This window comes from Pseudopipra pipra, chromosome 16 (assembly GCF_036250125.1).
Source record: "Pseudopipra pipra isolate bDixPip1 chromosome 16, bDixPip1.hap1, whole genome shotgun sequence".
Taxonomy (NCBI): Eukaryota; Metazoa; Chordata; class Aves; order Passeriformes; family Pipridae; genus Pseudopipra; species Pseudopipra pipra.
Window position 1 is genome coordinate 6,666,481 of NC_087564.1, and position 17,084 is coordinate 6,683,564.

Sequence of the window (17,084 nt, forward strand, 5' to 3'; positions counted from 1 at the left end):
ATCCCCACCTCTGGTTCCTACTGCACTCAATCTTCTTCCAGCCACAGGCCCCTTACAAGATGCTTTTCTGATAACTGAACAGGAAGTTCTTTATCTTCTAAAGTTGTGTGACTCCAGATTTAATTATATGCTTTAAGCTGACAGAAAATATGCCTTGCTCTAAAAGAAATTACTTGGGCTGGTACAAGAGATTTCAGGGCCTATGGCACACAAGGCAGATCAGATGATCCGACCTTCAGCTCTTTGAATAAATGACAAATGACTTAAGAAACCAAAGATAAAAAGGTGATGGGCAGAGGTCAAAACAAAGCGATGAAAAGCAAAATTCAAAGACCAAAAAAGACTGAAAGCAGCAGTGTACCAGTCAGCTGTGACACTAGTTTGGAGGGGGACCCTTCTCTAGGGGATTGTGCTGCTCAGGGTTCTCACATAGGTGTCCAAGTCCAGTATTTCAGGTAAAATTAGGACTGCTGCAGCTCCTCCTCTTCCTTCAACTTAGTGTCATAATGGTTATAAAAGGACCCACCTAATTCCAGTCCTTCCAGTCGTGCAGTAATCAGCTAATTATGCAGATTACAGAAAACTGAAGGGGGGATGCAATACATGTGCCATGGTAGAAAACGTTTCTTTCCTGACACGAAAGAAGTGATCCTTTGGTGCTTGTATTATCTGGATCTTGCTTTCTGTCCCAAGGAAGATGCATTCCCTTCCCTAGGACCAGGAATGAAGTCTTACAGAGAATTAACTCCTTTACATTGCTTTACGTTTTAATTCTTCTTTATTGCATGCACATGGAAAACATGCTTGCACACATCCATAGACAAACTATTTGTTGCTTCAACAAAACAAAGTAAATGAAAAAGACTCCTTGATGGGAATTGAAGAAAATGGATGTTCAGCAGCATCTCAGCACACAAGTATCCTTGAATGTCCATGGATTTGGAAGAGTGATAGACAGTATTGACTGTTGTTTTTTTTAATACAAACTATGCAGGTAGTTTTTTGGTGGCTGTCAGAAAGAACAAATCTAAACAAAAATTCAATATAGTATTTTACAGAATAAAAATTAGGCTTGCTTATGTAATTAAGTTGGGGTATGCCTCCCCCTGACCCTCCATTCTAAATAAGCCTTGAACACAAGCAAAGATTATCTGTTGCTGGCAAATCCTTCCTAGGGATTACATGGTGCATAAATGAATAAGGGTTTATCTTTTCTTCTTTCTGAGACAGGAAGTAACTAGAGCAACATTGAAACATTAATGTGGCATTAAAGAATTCCAAACAGAATTAGGAAATTAAGTTGTTGGGATTCTCACAGCACTATCAAATCAACATTAAGGTTGAGCATTCAGATCCTACATGCAGATCACACATAAAATTCAGAATACTCTGTGTATGTAGTACTGGTTTTCTCTGTGAAGTAAAAACGTCAAGTATGCACAAGCTGTTTATTTTAAAAGATAATCTGAATATGTTCAGCATAAAATTTTGTATGCAACAGCATATTACTTCTATTTTTGGGGTACCATAGTCAAAAAACAAACCTAGACAAAATTTTTACCATTCAACATAATTTAGATGAAAATACTTATGGTAAAGTAACTGAGACACAATTAGAACGTGCTGATTTACACCATAAAAAGGTAAAACTATATTTAGTACCTACCATCTGAAAGACTTCCCAGATCACTGTAATATGGCTGTTTGAGAAGATGTCTATTTAATTCTGCAGATTGTGAAAGGCAAATCAGTGAAAGCTGTAACTGAGATTTCAAACTAGAAAGCTTCCAAAGGAGGAGGCAGAGAAATGAACTACTCTGTTACCTTTTGACTGCTAATTCTGAGGTCACCTATGACTGGATGCTGTGTATATTTTAGGAGTTGAAATCCATTTAGCAAGATTCACACCTCTAACAGTGGAAAACTATTCTTTTTAAAGCTTTACTAGGATTGGTTCCTTGTCTCTCTTTTCCTGTCTGTCTTGCACATCCTGATGCCAGTTAGCAAGGCCTGTTACACACAGGAGAGCAAACTGCCTCACTGTACAGGAAAAGCAGAGAGAACAAGGTGCCAGCCCTGCTGATACAAACAGGGTAGTTCCATGGCATTTGGTCTCTTGATGTTCTGATGGCATCTCACATGCAATTAAAACTTTCTCTCCTTTGCATGTAGGAACAATGGTCTTCACACATGTTATTTTAAAGAATACAGCTCCACGTGTTTAGGATGATATGAAATAGGACCTGTAGAGTTTTTCTAGATGGCTCTCTGTGAAATACAGGAAATACAGTATCACCATTAGGAATTTGTTTTATTTTAAACCAAGGAAGCAGTTTATGTGTAGGGATCAGGTCACGGAGTCACAGAATGGGTCAGGTTGGAGGGGACCACAGTGGGGCATCTGGTCCCACCTCTCTGCTCCTGCAGGGTCATCCCAGAGCACATGGCACAGGACTGTGTCCAGATGGTTCTGGAATATCTGCAGTGAGGGAGACTCCACACTCTCTCTAGGTAACCTGTTCCAGTGCTCGGGCACCCAAAGCTCATTTTCCTGGTATCAAAATAAAACCAAGAAGAAAGACCAAGCCAAACCCATTGGTGGGCTAGTTTTCAATCTGTACCACGGAAATCATGCAACATTTCTATATGTCTTTGAAGATCCAGTGAACTCTGCAAGAGTTAAGTATTACCATCTTCCTTGAGCACTGGCACACGTGCAAGGTACTGGGACTTCAACTCAGCAGCTTCCTTCAGACTCAACTGTTTTCTCAGCTTTCTGTGACAGTGAGTCTACAAGTCTTCTGCTCCCAAGTGTCCTGAATGTGTCTTCTCTTCTCCATAACTGATCATTTTTAAGGAAATATAAAACCTACAGAATCATAAAATCTTTCATAGTTTTAGGAAAAAGTATTCTTAAGCCAGTAATTGATACTGCAAAGAAGCATAAGCTTAAATCTTTATAATTACAGGTTATATAAATCGTTCTAAATTGTTTATATTGTATAGTACCCGTGGCATTTGTTGCCTTCCAAATGCAGTGGAAAATAGGCCTACACAGGAAACATAATAATATGTTTGTCATGACGGCCCAGATTTGAGAAGGCATTTAAACTCTTACCTTCTCTTGAGATGAGAGTCCTCACTTCTCACTGGAAATCAAAACAAAAGCAAAGAATAAAAGTAGGAGACCATCCCACAGAGACCTGAAGATGAGATAATTCAGAGCCTATTTGACAGGTGACACGTACTCGGTTCTTCAGCACTATTGAGCACCCTTTTGATCCCACATGTCTTAAGATACCAGTTTTCCTCTGTTCACTTCTTTCCTACTCATAAATTCTCTAGTTAATCCCAGTGTTCCCCACCCCTCAGTACATCCAGGGATTCTTTGACTCTCATCAGTACATTCAGTAACTTCCCAGTTCCCAAAGCTGTCTGGAGGCATTTAAGGTGTTTAAAGACAGAGGGCTCTTGTGTGGATTAGCCTGGAACAGATGAGTCCTACATTCTACTGACACATAACTTAGGGGGTTTAAACTGCAAAGTGTCCAGCTGCCATAAAACTCTTCACAGCTGAGGAAGCCTCAAGAACAGAATGGTCCTGAAAGAAAGGTGTAATACAAGCAGACCAAGAGGGTGTTCACTGTTGACAGGGTGAAGAACAAAACAAGTAAGAGGTGAACAAATAAACAGGTAAGAAAAATCTGCATTTTAAAGACAAATATTTAAAGACAATGAAGAGCCAGCAGACTGGCCATAGTAAAAGGGAAAGTTACACAAGATCATAATATGTGCATTTCTGTCTCTTCCCTCTTAAGTGGAATGTAGTCTGCACAATCTCTATAAATCCATGGTCTGATTTCACCCTGAATACTGCATACAGTTCTGCAGCTTCCCTCCAGTCTCGGTAAAAACAGGACTGGAAGAAGAGTCAGAAATGGTCAACAAGGACAAAGGCATAGAAATGGGATTTCATAACAGTGAGTTAAAATGGTAGAAAGTAGTTCTTTATGAAAAGGGCACTGCTTCTGTTTGTGTCAAAGGTGCCTAGGTAATAAAAGTAGGCAAAGTCTCAAGTCTCTTTGAATTCAGTACAGATGATTTCCCCTGTGCATTTGCATATTTTATTTGGTGATAAGTGGAAAACATAATTATCATTCAATTTGTTATTGCACTAGAACAGGCCTACTGCCTTCCCTGCCTGCAGGCCATGGTTTCACAAAAACCTTTAGGAAAAAAGGAAGTGGTATTGGAGTCTCTTGCCCTGGCAGGGTGGAACTGCTGATTTGAAGGTATCTGCTATCATATCACAGTGTCATAGCATCATGTAGGTGGCAAGGGACTTCTGCAAGTCTGCACTCCAGCTTTGTCCTTGTGGCAGGTCCTGTTACAGCAGGTTGCTCTGGGCCATATTTAGCTGAGTTATGGATCTCTAAGGATGGAGCTCCCACAGCCTCTGTGGGTAAGCTGGTTCAGTATTTGACCCTCCTTGGTTAAAACAAACAAATAGAATCATTTCCCATATTGAATTGTTGTAAGTTGTGCTCAATGCCTCTTGTGCATCTCTGGGAAGAATCTGGCTCCATCTTTTCTACACCCTTCCATTAGGAAGTAGTAGACTGCAGTATGACCTCCCCTCACCATCTTCTTTAAACCTGAACAAATCCAGCTCTTGAATCTTGGCTGTCATGAACTGCAGCCCCCTGGCAGTTTGGTGGCCTTCACTAGCCTGGCTTTAGTGTGCCAGTGGCTTTCTTAAAATAAGACACAGACCTCCAGATGAAGTGTCACCAGTGTCAGATGGAGGGGAAGAATCACTTCCCTCCAAGCCCACCAGTGACACTCTGCCCAGTTTGCAGCTGGACACATTTGCTCCAAGAGCACACTGTTGACTTATATTCAACTTGACCCCCAGCTCTTTTTCTACAAAGCTGCTTTCTATCCAGTCTGTTCCCAAGCTGTCCCACAGTGAGGGGTTATGCCAACCCAGCTGCCTGGCTTTGCATTTGCCTTTGCTGAAGTTCATGAGGTCCCCAACAGCCCATTTTTCCAGTCTGACTGGGTCCCTCTGAGTAGGAGCCCTGCCCTCCAGAGTATCAGCCACTCCCCCCAATTTGTATCACCCACAAATGTGCTGAGAGGTCACTCTATCCCATCACCCTGGTCATTAGATCAGCCATCTCAAGAATCCAAGTTGATGTAACTTATATAAAGCAAGCAAGTCAAACATCCTTCCAGAGAGATGCTTTGCACTTCAAAATTTGTTTTCCCAAATGCACACATTGCAAGTTATACTAGAGGCTGGTATAGCCCTAAAGTGGGATTTTGTTCTGTGTGCTAGGAATGGATTTGAGATAATACCATGTACATTGCAAAATACTATAAAATGGCTTAGCAGAATGGTTTCTAATCTTCCATATGGAGCTTTACAATTCTCATACATTTTGGAACAACGTTCCCAGCAATACGAGTGAAGGGAACATTGGTAAACAAGCATTGGTTGTGAAAAATAACTAAGAGAAGATGGAAGGACATGAAAGAGAGAAAACCCAGCCAAGCCTCCAAAAATGGGATCAAAGACACTGAATGTTTCCAAACAAATACTCAAATAAGGAAGGCTGTTTGTTTTGTTTTGTTTTGTTTTTTTATGAAGACAACAGTGATAAAGAAGGTGACTGTGTACTACTTGGACATTGAGTATCTGGAGGAACATACACTTGTAAGGGATATATTCCAGGCTGAACCTTGTGTCCCAATCCAGTGTTTAAGAAGATGGGGAATAACTCAGGGACATTTATGCAGTATAGCAGAACACCAAGGTCCTGTTTCCCAGCTCTGCTACAGGCATCATAAAGCAACTTGAGCAAATCACCCTGCCTCCATTCCCACCTCTGACAATGAGAAAATAATTTCTTTCACCGTTCTTTATTAGTTCATTAATTCAGTGGGAAGGCAAAAACATCATATAGCTGAATTGCCACATGCTTAATGCCATAGGATCCTAATTTTGTAGGACTTTGCTTAGGCACCTATAGATCAAAGTACTTCTATACTCATCACAATCATCATCACTACAGATGATCACAACAAGAGTACATATAAATATGACCAAGATAGGTGCCATGCTTTTTCATTTCTTGAGAAAAATAACTGTTCCTACTAAATAAAAAATTTTAATGGACCCACTATTACTACAAAAATACAGCTTTGCATCTGTTTAGTCAGCAGTAAATCTACTGTTACACTGCTCTCGAAATCACCTTCACCTGCTCATGGGGCAGTGGATAACTTGCACTTACATTAACTGTATTTTAGGCCATTCCAGCACTTTCCATAAACATATTAACATTTTGGAGTAATATACTCTGTCATCTTCCTGCATGTACATAATCACAGACACTGAGAAACGAGGCTTTTGCAACTAATTTAACAAGTTTGCCAATAACAGTGTTGTGCTGTGAGAATGTTCCTCAGTAGAACTACGTGCCTCAATTACATTAATCTATTCCTCAGATTTAAAAACAACTTAATTGAAGCAATCATGAGGCACATGCAACCCTGTTCGAGAAAGTATATTTGAAAAGCAAATGCTTCTGCCCACTCCTGCACAGCTCCAGCTGACAGAAAGGAAGAACTCATCAGTAAGAAGGAAAATGCCATTTGTCACATATGACTTAGGCCAGTTTTCAAGTGCTTCAAATGGAAAAAAAGGAACACTACAAACCGAAATATAACAGGTTTTCACTGCCACATAAGTTTTTAATTAAAAATTTAAAGGGGATTCAATCTAATTAAAAAAATATGATCTATCGTTGTAATCCATATGAACTTCCAATCTATTACTGGTATCTTTTCTTAGCCATATGCCATGGCAATGAGCTGGACATCCTAGCTCCTCAGTAAAAGTATTTCCTTCTATCAGATCTCCCCCCTACCCCCCAATTTCACTAGATGTTCTCCTTTGAACTTTTCCTACAACTCATAGGAAACAGAACTCCTGACTTGCATTCCTTACTTCATCACTTTATGTAGTTACTGTCACTTCACATCTCTGTGTACTTTCAGATAGAAGCAGCTGTAGTCTGAACATTTCAGTCTCACTCGATTTTTCAGTGGGTTTAAGGGTACTTTCCTTTCTTCAGACAAAAACGTATCAGCTGCACTAACATATTGCATCAGTCTCCCGAAGAACAAACATGAAATGTAATTCATCTTGCTCCCTTGGATACTGTTTTCATTGTCATATCCAATGGTATGCTGGACGGGACAGTGTTCAACTGGAAGTTTCATTAAACAGCTCTTGAAGACCATTAAAAGGTTCTAATAGGTGTGACTTATTGACCGGAAGAGCCGGTAAACAAATGCAGAAGTGACAGTCGAGCCCAGAGTAACAGTAATTAGCGCTGTGACTCCATGAGTAATAGGGAAATTGCCCTGACCCAGTTGGTGGCAGGAACAACAAAAATCTGGAAAAAAAAAACAAAAAAAGAAATATCCCAAATAGATGGGTTTTCTACCACGATTTCTCAGGGTCACGGACAAAACCTGTGGTTGCCACACATCCCATTTCACAAGTGCTCCAGTTCACTCTGCTGGGAGACAGGGTGGTAGCTCCGCTCTGCTGGCCAGACGCAGGCACAGGGAGAGAAGGACGGGCTGGCAGCGTGTCCCAGCTGCCTGGTACGGATCCACAGGGCCTCAGAGGCACACAGGGAGCCTCCAGCAACCTCCATCCCTCTGCAGAACACCAGCACTCGGTGGAAACCCTGCAGCTTCTGCTGGGACAAGTTCATCCTGTCCCCCCCGTGCCTCTCCAGGCACCGCTCGCGGCTGTCCCGGCTGACGGGCCACGCCTGGTGCTCTGCACGCAGTTGCACAAAGGCCTATCAAGTGCACAATGGCATATCAATATCCTGCCTATCAGTATCCTGCCTGCTTCCACACTTATCCCACGCTGCCCTGACTTCAGTGCCAACACAAACACCTCACAGAGCGTGGATTAATGAGAGCGTGACAAAAACAAATCTGATCTGTCTGTGCATGCTTTCTGTCTGTTGGAATTGTACCACAGGTGATTTTCTACCTCTCCAAATTAAAGAGGAATGATACAATGCAGAAGTCACAGCATTTTAATGCAAAAGTAGAATTATCCTTCAGTATGCACACTAAAAAAGGGTTTATTTCTTTGATAAAAATACTATTCACTACAAAAAAACCCCAAACTACCAGCTGGTCTCCAACAGTAAGATAACATGACCAAGAGCGAGTTCTTGGTAAGTTCCATAAGTTCATTTTATCTCTTTCCATATCCTAGCAGTGTAAGCCTTGGTGAGATCCAGTGGGGATAATATCCTGGAATATAATAATGCCAAAAAAACCCAACAGTGAACAGCACAAAACAAAACACACACATGCACACAAAATCAATACTCCAAATTCTGGGGCTCCTGACTGCTTGAACAATTGACAGGAAATGCACTGGTTTCAGTGCAATAATGCAAGGTCTGAAGAAACACTTGGGAAGTATGAGCAAGGAAAAAAATCATATAAAAGCAAGTTGTATTGTCTGTGTGTTGAGAAGGGCAGTGAAACTGTAATATGTAGGTTTTACAAAATAATTCAAGAGTTGGAAAGGGAGAGGAAAATATACACACATATTATACAACGTACAAAAAATACTCACTTTGGGTCTCTGTTTTGGTTGAGGTACAATTAAAAAGTTGTTTTGATCAAGCTACAAATATCCATAACCAGTTTAGGAGCTGGTTGTTCTGTGGTCCCCCAAGAAAAGGAGGAATCAAGAGATGAAGTCTGGCAGATGCAGACTCCAGATAGAGCGTATGACTTCGGCACTGGGTGTAATTAACCACCAGACTAACTTGCAACACAGTCGGCTGCCACCCTAACTCTCCAGATCTGGATTAAATTACCAAGGAAGTGCTGTAATTCAAAAAGAAAACATAGCTACCAAAGCAGGAGGGTCCTGGAGGAGCGGAGCCCCCTCCTCAGAGACTCCAGGGCTCCTTCCCGCTGTGCCCGCACCGCGCTCCGCTGCCGAGTGACAGGTCCCATCTCTCCCCGGCTCTTCCAGCGGCAGCTCCTCCCTTCTGGCCAGATGGACAGCACGGCTTGGTCTGGGGCTCGGGTTCGGGGGGACCCGGCTCGGGGCAGAAAGCAGCCTTTTATAGCCGGCCCGCCGCCGCTCCGCTCACACCTCCACGCTCCGCTGCCGAGCGCGCCGCCGCCGCCGGACCCGCAGCCCGCACCCCGCAGCCCATGGCGCCGCTGCCCCCGCTCCTGCTGCTGCTCCTGCTGCTGCCCGCGGCCCGTGAGTACAGCCGGGCACGGTCCTGACCGCCGGGGAAGCCGTCCCGCCGCTCCCGTGCCCGGGCGCTCCGCACCGGAGGGAGGGGGCTCGGCCGCGCCGGGGGGCAGGTGGGAGAAGGGGCAGAGGAAGGAGCTCTGGGAGAAGCGATCACGGGACGTGCCTGTCTTCCCACGCCGGAGAGCACAGTCCCCGTGACAGGTGTCCCCGCGCTCGGGCACGGCTGGGTGGAACTCGCCCAAAGGGAGAGCCCGACGTGCCGCTCCCAGCGGCGGCTGCAGCTGCACCGCGGCTCCGGGCTGGGGGTCTCACAGCGCTGCTGGAAGTTCCTCAGCGATGCGCAGCTGTGCCGACGAAGGTCGGGGTTTGAAACCAGACCGCAGCTCGCACGTGCAGGAACAATCTACAAAGCCAGTACCTTCACCCCTGCTCCTCTCCGGGTACTGGAGCGAGCTATCGCAGAGCACTCGAGCTCCAGAGCCCTTCAGGGGCAGGAACTGTGAGAACTGAGATTGCCTACAAAACCCTGAGTTCTCCTGAAAAAATGAGTCAGTCTTTATAAATAAGTTATGATGAGAGAACGTAATTAAAGGACCCCTGCCTCATACCTGAGCACAGCCAATTACTCACTTTGCAAATATTTAATTAATTTTTTTGTCTCATATGTCCTATTTATTAAGCAGTATTAAAGACCAGTTGTAGTAATTTACAGCCCATTTCCTCATAGGTTTTCTGAGGAGTTCATCAGTACAGTATCTTAATGTACTTATTTCGTTCCCATAGTGACATGGTAGAACCCAATTTTAACTGCTTAAAATTATGTGGAACTTCAACTACTCAAAGCCTGGCTCTCAACTGAGTATTGCAGCAGCTTGGTACTCCAACCCCAGGACACTCAGCAGGCAGGGAGCAAACTATTAGTAAACATCAACAGGCATCGTTTTAAAGTGATTAAATTAACCTCATGCTGAACCTTTGTGACAGCTGGAAGGACAAAATCCACTTTTCCAGAATAGCATTCTGCTGCCTCAATTAAGAGATTCTCTTTTGTCTTCTTGCACTTCTTTTTTTACACATTCCTACACACCTAGGAAATTCACCACACCAGATCGTGCAAATAACAGGATGCTAAGGACAAGGGCCCCAGTTCAGTCCCAGAGCAGATTCTGGGCACGGAATGAAGCGGGGTCTGGGGGAAGGCAGTGGCACCATTACAGCCCACAAGGTAAGGTGCTTGCATAATGGGGCCAACTTAAGGCCCCACCAAGCTCCCTGCCCCAATTCTACTTCCTGACCTCAGCACGGCCCCCTGAGTCCTCCAGCATTTTGATCACCCTCCAGACTTCATCCTTTGCATGGCACAGAGCTCAGCCAGAGCAGTAAGAAAAGCCATGGACCCTCTGCTGTGCCAGCTCAGGGCGCTCATGGCAGCGAGCCTGGCTGTGCTCCGAGGGCGCTGAGTCAGGACTGCAGTCACCCACTCCGTGGGCAGTGGGCAGGATGGGAAATGCAATTCATGTTTCCCAATGCTTGGGCCACAGGAGCAAAACAGGCAAATTTATCCTTTCGAAAAATTCCCATGTGACCACAGTTTGTGGAGATAGCACGGGAGCAGCCTGGGCAATAAAGTGAGGTGAAAAAGGTCACCCCTGGTGGCTTATGAAACAAGAGGTAAAAATCCAAGCAAACACCCAGAAGTTTCTGTAAGGCATACATCTCTCTTAGAGATCATCAGAAACTCTGCTTATTCCCAAGTTTCTAGTTCTGAACTACTAGAGCACTATGACTGCACAGGGAAAAATATCCCTACAGGAAATCTTACACATATTTAACATGAAAAAATGTTTCTGTAGCCTTAGTCTTTGAAAGCATGGCTTAAAAATTCTTTTAAAACCCACAAAACATCATAGACTGCATTAGATGCTAATGATTAATGTAGTTATGTATCATAATTGTGCATCTCAAAAATATGACTGTGCATCTGCAAAATTAATTATTATGTTTGCATTGAACCCATTGCAAAGAGTAAAATGTTATAGGAAATACAACCTTTCACAAAAAATTAATGTGTTTCTAATTTTTTTCCCTTTTCCTTTATTCACAAAGATAATCTGTTTATAATCAAACGGATGCTTCTGCTACCCAGAGCTGAAAGATGCCAGTAAACACACAGATAATATTCTGGAACAGGAGCCATGACACAACAGATACTATTCACTGTCTTAGCAAGGAAGTTTAGTTCCAATGGAGTAGTTTTTAAATGAAACTGCAATCGAGGACAGAGCAAGGAAGCTTTTCTTAGCTCCTCAAGATGTGATGGCTTTCAATCAATGGCCAGAGCTGCACGTGCAAGTTTAAGCACCTTTATTTCAACATCCCTTCTCTCCCTGGATCACACGTCCACAAAACAGGAGGGAAAGAGCTCTGGGAGTGGTCCCACTCAGAAAAGCACCAACTGCTGCCTCAGGAAGCTTTGCTGTTCTTTCTGAAAGGGTTTTTTACCATTCTCATACACAAACCAATTGTATTTCTTAATGAGGAGATCTCATGAGGTGTTTAAAGTCCATTGTTTTCAAGAAATTACAAGTGCAGGAGGTCACGAGCATCCCACACGTTTCAAGTTACTCAAAGGTGCTGGGAACAGTATTTTTTCTGGCACATTTTCCATTAACTGATTATAGTTAATCATATAATCTATTATAATAGATGACTCTATTAGTCTATTATAATAGATTATGTGATTATACAGATTACATAAAACCTGCATAATCGTCATAGTTATTTTGTAGGAAAATAAATATCAAAGCCTTCAACGACAAAGTCTAAATATTTTTTCTGCTGTCTGTCTCCCTCACAAGGTATTATCAGTTACTAATTCTTAATGTCTTTTGCAATCTGTATCCAGCACTGGGAGTTTAGTTTTATAAACTGTTCTCCTCATATCAAAATAAATAATTAGTTTAATTACTAAGAAACTGTAATCAGAAACCTCCCACTAATTTGTTTTGTACTCATTCAGCTTTTTAAAATGTGCTATAAATAGCTTGGAGCCAGCACTGCAAGGAGATGCTGCCCATTACCATTAAGGGTAGCTCAACCTGTAGGAGGACAGGAAGCCCCCAAAATTGTCACCCAGTGTCTCAACATTGTTCTGCTGCTCAGGATCTATTGCTTTAGTACTGACATGGGACAGTTAAAATATACTTCCTAAATACAGTTTGTTTTGGGGAAATACTGGTGAGAATCCCTTAAACAACAAAAAAACCCAAACAAAATGACACAGAAAAAAATATCCCAACCCCACCTTTCTAATTTCCCTGGAAATGACTCCAAGCACCCACTCATTTCCCTGCTCTACATCCACCACACCATCCCCACCAGTTATTTGTCTGCTTTGTCTAAAACTCAGGAAAACCAGAACCCTATCATAGAGGACATATTTGTTCCAACGTAAAGCTTACATTCTACAAAATAACAATCTGGGCAAAATTGTATGTTATAATAAGGAGTAAACGCTGCAACCCTTTGGGCAGCCAGTCCTAAAAATCTGTGGGCCTGGGCCACAGAACAGATGCTGCCCTTACCAGTTTTAAGCCTGGAGATGACTGAAGTCTGTCTCTGTTTGCTGCCTCCATGGGAGGAAACCCCTGCAGCTGTTCTGAATGGACTGGGGCCAACGGGACGGGGTCAAGCAGTGCGACCCCAGAGTGACTGTGTTACCTTTCAAGGACTGTCATTTATTATCAGCGCTTAAAATATTTTATATTTGCACGTTTGATTGAATAAAACCCCGGTTTTTCTCCCCAGTTTATAAAGGTGCTTTGGGGGAAGCCCGTTCCAGACAGCGGCGGGGGATCCTGGAGCTGGCCGGAGCCATTCGCTGCACCACGGGCCGCTCGCCCTTCGCCTACCTGCGCTACGGCTGCTACTGCGGGCTGGGGGGGAGAGGATGGCCCAAGGACAGGGTGGACTGGTGAGAGCAACTGCTCAGCTGGGCAGCCAAGTGCAGAGTAAAAGGACTAACATATAAATCAGGCCTATTAACAGCAGTGGGGGACTGAGTTTAAACGCTGTGTTTCTGTAGATTGCCTTTAACCCCAGCTTCCCCTGCAGTACTGTTGGATTCACAGCACAACTGAGCTGCTTTGCCACTGCTGTTCAACCAAGAGTTGAATAACTGAAGTCTTGTTGGACAAGGTTAAAGCTCAAACGTTCAAAAAAATCTATAAAAGTAAAAATTAAAAAGGCAATTGAAAAATCTTGTGATTTTACTGCCACGTCCCCTTTTATCAGCATTCAAAACAATACATAAAAATTATGCAAAACCCAACCCGTTGAAAAATAAAAATAATCCTAAAAAAACAAACCTTTCTGTTTAGTACTAAATCTCAGCATATTGACTATCATCAATTTAATTTGTAATTGAACATTAACTGACAAGATTATTTACTGTTTTTTTCCTGGGCTTTTTTGCTTTTTTTAAAGTTTCTATGCATGACCTGCAGTTATTGATCTACTTCCTGGGCATGTGCTGTTCAACTGTTACATTCCACGGGATCTTTACACAGCAATTTGTGTGGAATTACCAAGTAATTACTTAATAAGCATGGGAAAAAGCAGTAACTGCAAAGTGAGAGCTCACAGCATTAACTTTTCCTATTGCAGACACAAATTCCTCAGGCAACCTAAACACCATCTAAACACCATGTGCCTACTGTAATATGGTTTTAGGCTACCAGGAAGAAACAGAATGAATGAATGAATGAATGCAGAGTGCACAGTTTGTGGATACACCCACCAAGTCAAAAAAGAAAGGGTGTCATTAGTTTGCAGCAAAACCTTACAAGCTCCCTAATTTCAGGTCCTTGTTACCTCCCCTACTTGCTCTTCTGGGCTTCCAATGACTCCACACCAGACTGTGCATTCACATATGTTGACTGTTCTATTATTTCCCAGCTGTAGTAACATGCTGATAAAACCCACTGCCTGTGTGACCATAAATCACCAGTTCTGTTCCTCTCAGGTGCTGCTTTAACCACGACTGCTGCTATGGCAAGGCAGAACAAGCAGGTTGTCAGCCAAAGACTGAGAGTTACCACTGGGAATGCAAAGACAATTCTGCTGTGTGTGGTGAGTGAGCACTTGGGGGTTTTTGGTGTTGGGTTTTGGGGGGAGGGGGTGTTGGTTTGGGTGCTTTTTCATTTTTACTGCTACTGATTATCTCATTGACTTCATAGAATAAAGGCATTTTCTCAATTATCTGTAAAATTCTGACTTTACCATCCTTCCTTTTGTGACCTTTTTGCCAGGATGCACTGTGCCTCCAAAAAGCACAGCTATGCCACCCAACTGAATGCACTTTCTTATTCCCAATCCCCACCTACTGACACACATAAGCAAACAAAATTCTGATCTACAACCTCCTATTACCCTTTCAGAAAACATAGCCCAAAACCTCCTCCTTTTTCTCAGCACTGATGTTTGTTGAGGTCAGTTACTCTGCATGTAATTTTATGCTTCTACCCAGACTGCAAATTAGCTGGAGAAACCCTGACATGAACTTGTTCAAAGCAAGTCTGAGTTTCTGACTGCCATGGTTTAAAGGCCACACTGATGCCATTCACAGGGAACACAAACCCCTCGAATTTCAGAACTCCATTTAGAATTTGCCTGACCTGAAAACAAATGAAAGTTTTGACATTAATTCCTCTCCTCCTTTACATTCAGCCTTCACTTTGCCCAAGTGTCTACCCCATGCAGAATCTCTCCTTGCTCATTTCTTTCTCTGCATCAGATGCACGAAGCCTCTTGTCTCTCAAACTAATTAACCTGTCATGTTACACTCCATCTATACTTGCCTGTAAAGATTCTGCTTCTGTCCCAGTCCAGAAGCTGATAATATTTTAAAATACTGGCCAAGACAGTAGGTGTGTTGTCAAGGAACAGAGATGAAACAAAGTCCCTGTCATACCACAAAGACAAACTTTAGAGCAACTACAGGAGAAGGAATAGTTCTCAGTTAATGCATTTTGGCTTTTTTATCCTATCATGTTTTCATGCTACTTATGCTATTGAGTAGCCCTTAGGGTAGGGAGTTGCAGCATCAACACAGATACATGAACACTTGCAGTTCACAGCAGAAACTGAGTTCACACACAAAACTGAACACTTGTTCTGCTCCTGGACAAATCTCAAGCAGAGATCTGGCTAAGCTTTTAAAATGTTAAATACTCAGACAAAACGTAATCAAGGATTCCTCAGTTTACAGACAGTTGCAGAGAGAAAAAAACACACATTTCTGCCTTGGCACACTAAACCCAAAATACATTGCTGTGGAAGAAAATGTTCATGCCAAGAAGAAACTCTCAGGCCAAGAAATCTGTTAAGTTGCAACACTACAATTACAAAACAAATATGACAAGACATGGATTTTGTCACACTTAAACACACTTTACCTAACTTCTTACTGAATGCCTTGATAAAAAAAAGAGGTGAGCAATTTAAGCTGGACATGGAACATTTTTGCATCCTGTGTATATATTTTTGGTGCTTTAGTAGGTGAGAAGATATGTGTGGAAAGTATCTTCCCAACCTCAAGCTTCACTAGAGCAGGAGGGCAAGCAGGGAAGGCCACCACTTTCTAAAGAGGAATCAGAGTTGTTTCATTAAAGAAAATGAAGAAGAATATTTAAGTCTTTATCTGACTATTGTATTTCCACCTGCCAAGATCAGTGATCACTGATTGATCCACGGATCAGTTGTTGCTAAACCACACCATTCTCTGTTGGCATTCCATTTGGTGTGTTTTATTACTTCAGACTAACATCAAACTTACTGTGTTTTCTTTCAGATTCACTAGAAGACAAATGTCAAAAGATGGCCTGTGAATGTGACAGGGAAGCTGCCAAATGTTTTTCTAAAGCTCCGTATCACAGAAAATACCTTTTGTGGCCAGACTTTATGTGTGGTGAGATCCAGCCTTTGTGCAGGTATTAGACATCCAACATCAGTCTTCATGAAAACTCTATGTATTTAAATCTAAAATGACTTTTTTGTGTCACAGCAGTGATAACAAATGATGCTGCCCTTTGTTGATGCTCCTTCTTGCCACCTCAGCCTCTCTGCCCAAGAACGGCCAAAGTAAACATGTACCCTCTTATTTACCTTGTGCAGTGCCCTTTTATTGACTAAATAGGAATCTGAGTTTATCAGATAAGACCTGACAATATTAATTTTGTTTATACTGAGATTCACAGATTTTTCAGATTTATCTTAACATCTCTTAACTTTGAATTGACTGGAAAAAATGCACGAAGTGACAGTGTCAGCACAAAGAACCTTCTCAACTACATTAAACACTTACAATAAAAGCCTAATTTAACTGTTGCTAATTAACTAATTGAACATTCATCTTAAGCAATCCTACCTGTATTAAAGAAGGCCTAATTAATTCTATTTTTCTAGTATTCACTTTTTAAATACAGCTTTCTGAAAAAGCTGCTCATTTGACATGGCTCAAGCTCCTTACTCTATGTACACCCTGAACTCCCTGTAAGCACAGGGAGAAGTTCTGCCCTGAAAACTTTAGAGCCACCTTTAAAAGTGCAAATGCAAACCATCACCAAGACAGACACATGACAATGCAGCAGTTGTTGGGACCAACTTCCTTTTCCACAAGTGTTTGATCTTGGACTGCAAGAGTTTACCAAGTTCAGAAGTGTATACACCTCGTCAGGATGTAAAGATGGTTCTAACTGGG

General features: G+C 42.4%; 1 protein-coding gene and 1 long non-coding RNA gene across 2 annotated transcripts; one reads left to right on the forward strand and one right to left on the reverse strand.

Moving 5' to 3' along the window:
- Positions 1-759: 759 nt before the first annotated feature.
- On the reverse strand, positions 760-9,057 carry LOC135423045 (uncharacterized). The gene is made up of 2 exons (XR_010434691.1): positions 8,969-9,057; positions 760-3,149 (listed from the first exon to the last, which is right to left on the reverse strand). It is a non-coding gene; the product is annotated as an uncharacterized LOC135423045 (long non-coding RNA).
- A 50-nt stretch (positions 9,058-9,107) lies between these two features.
- On the forward strand, positions 9,108-16,484 carry PLA2G10 (phospholipase A2 group X). The gene is made up of 4 exons (XM_064672852.1): positions 9,108-9,328; positions 13,133-13,298; positions 14,349-14,455; positions 16,176-16,484. Exons 1-4 carry the CDS (start codon positions 9,277-9,279, stop codon positions 16,319-16,321), a joined length of 471 nt encoding a protein of 156 aa, XP_064528922.1. The 5' UTR covers positions 9,108-9,276; the 3' UTR covers positions 16,322-16,484.
- The last annotated feature ends 600 nt before the right edge of the window (positions 16,485-17,084 follow it).

Coding starts and splice junctions, on each gene's coding strand:
- PLA2G10 (XM_064672852.1), top strand. CDS start 9,277: ATGGCGCCGCTGCCCCCGCTCCTGCTGCTGCTCCTGCTGCTGCCCGCG. Junction 13,299..14,348: donor CCCAAGGACAGGGTGGACTG/GTGAGAGCAACT, acceptor TGTTCCTCTCAG/GTGCTGCTTTAACCACGACT. Junction 14,456..16,175: donor AGACAATTCTGCTGTGTGTG/GTGAGTGAGCAC, acceptor GTTTTCTTTCAG/ATTCACTAGAAGACAAATGT.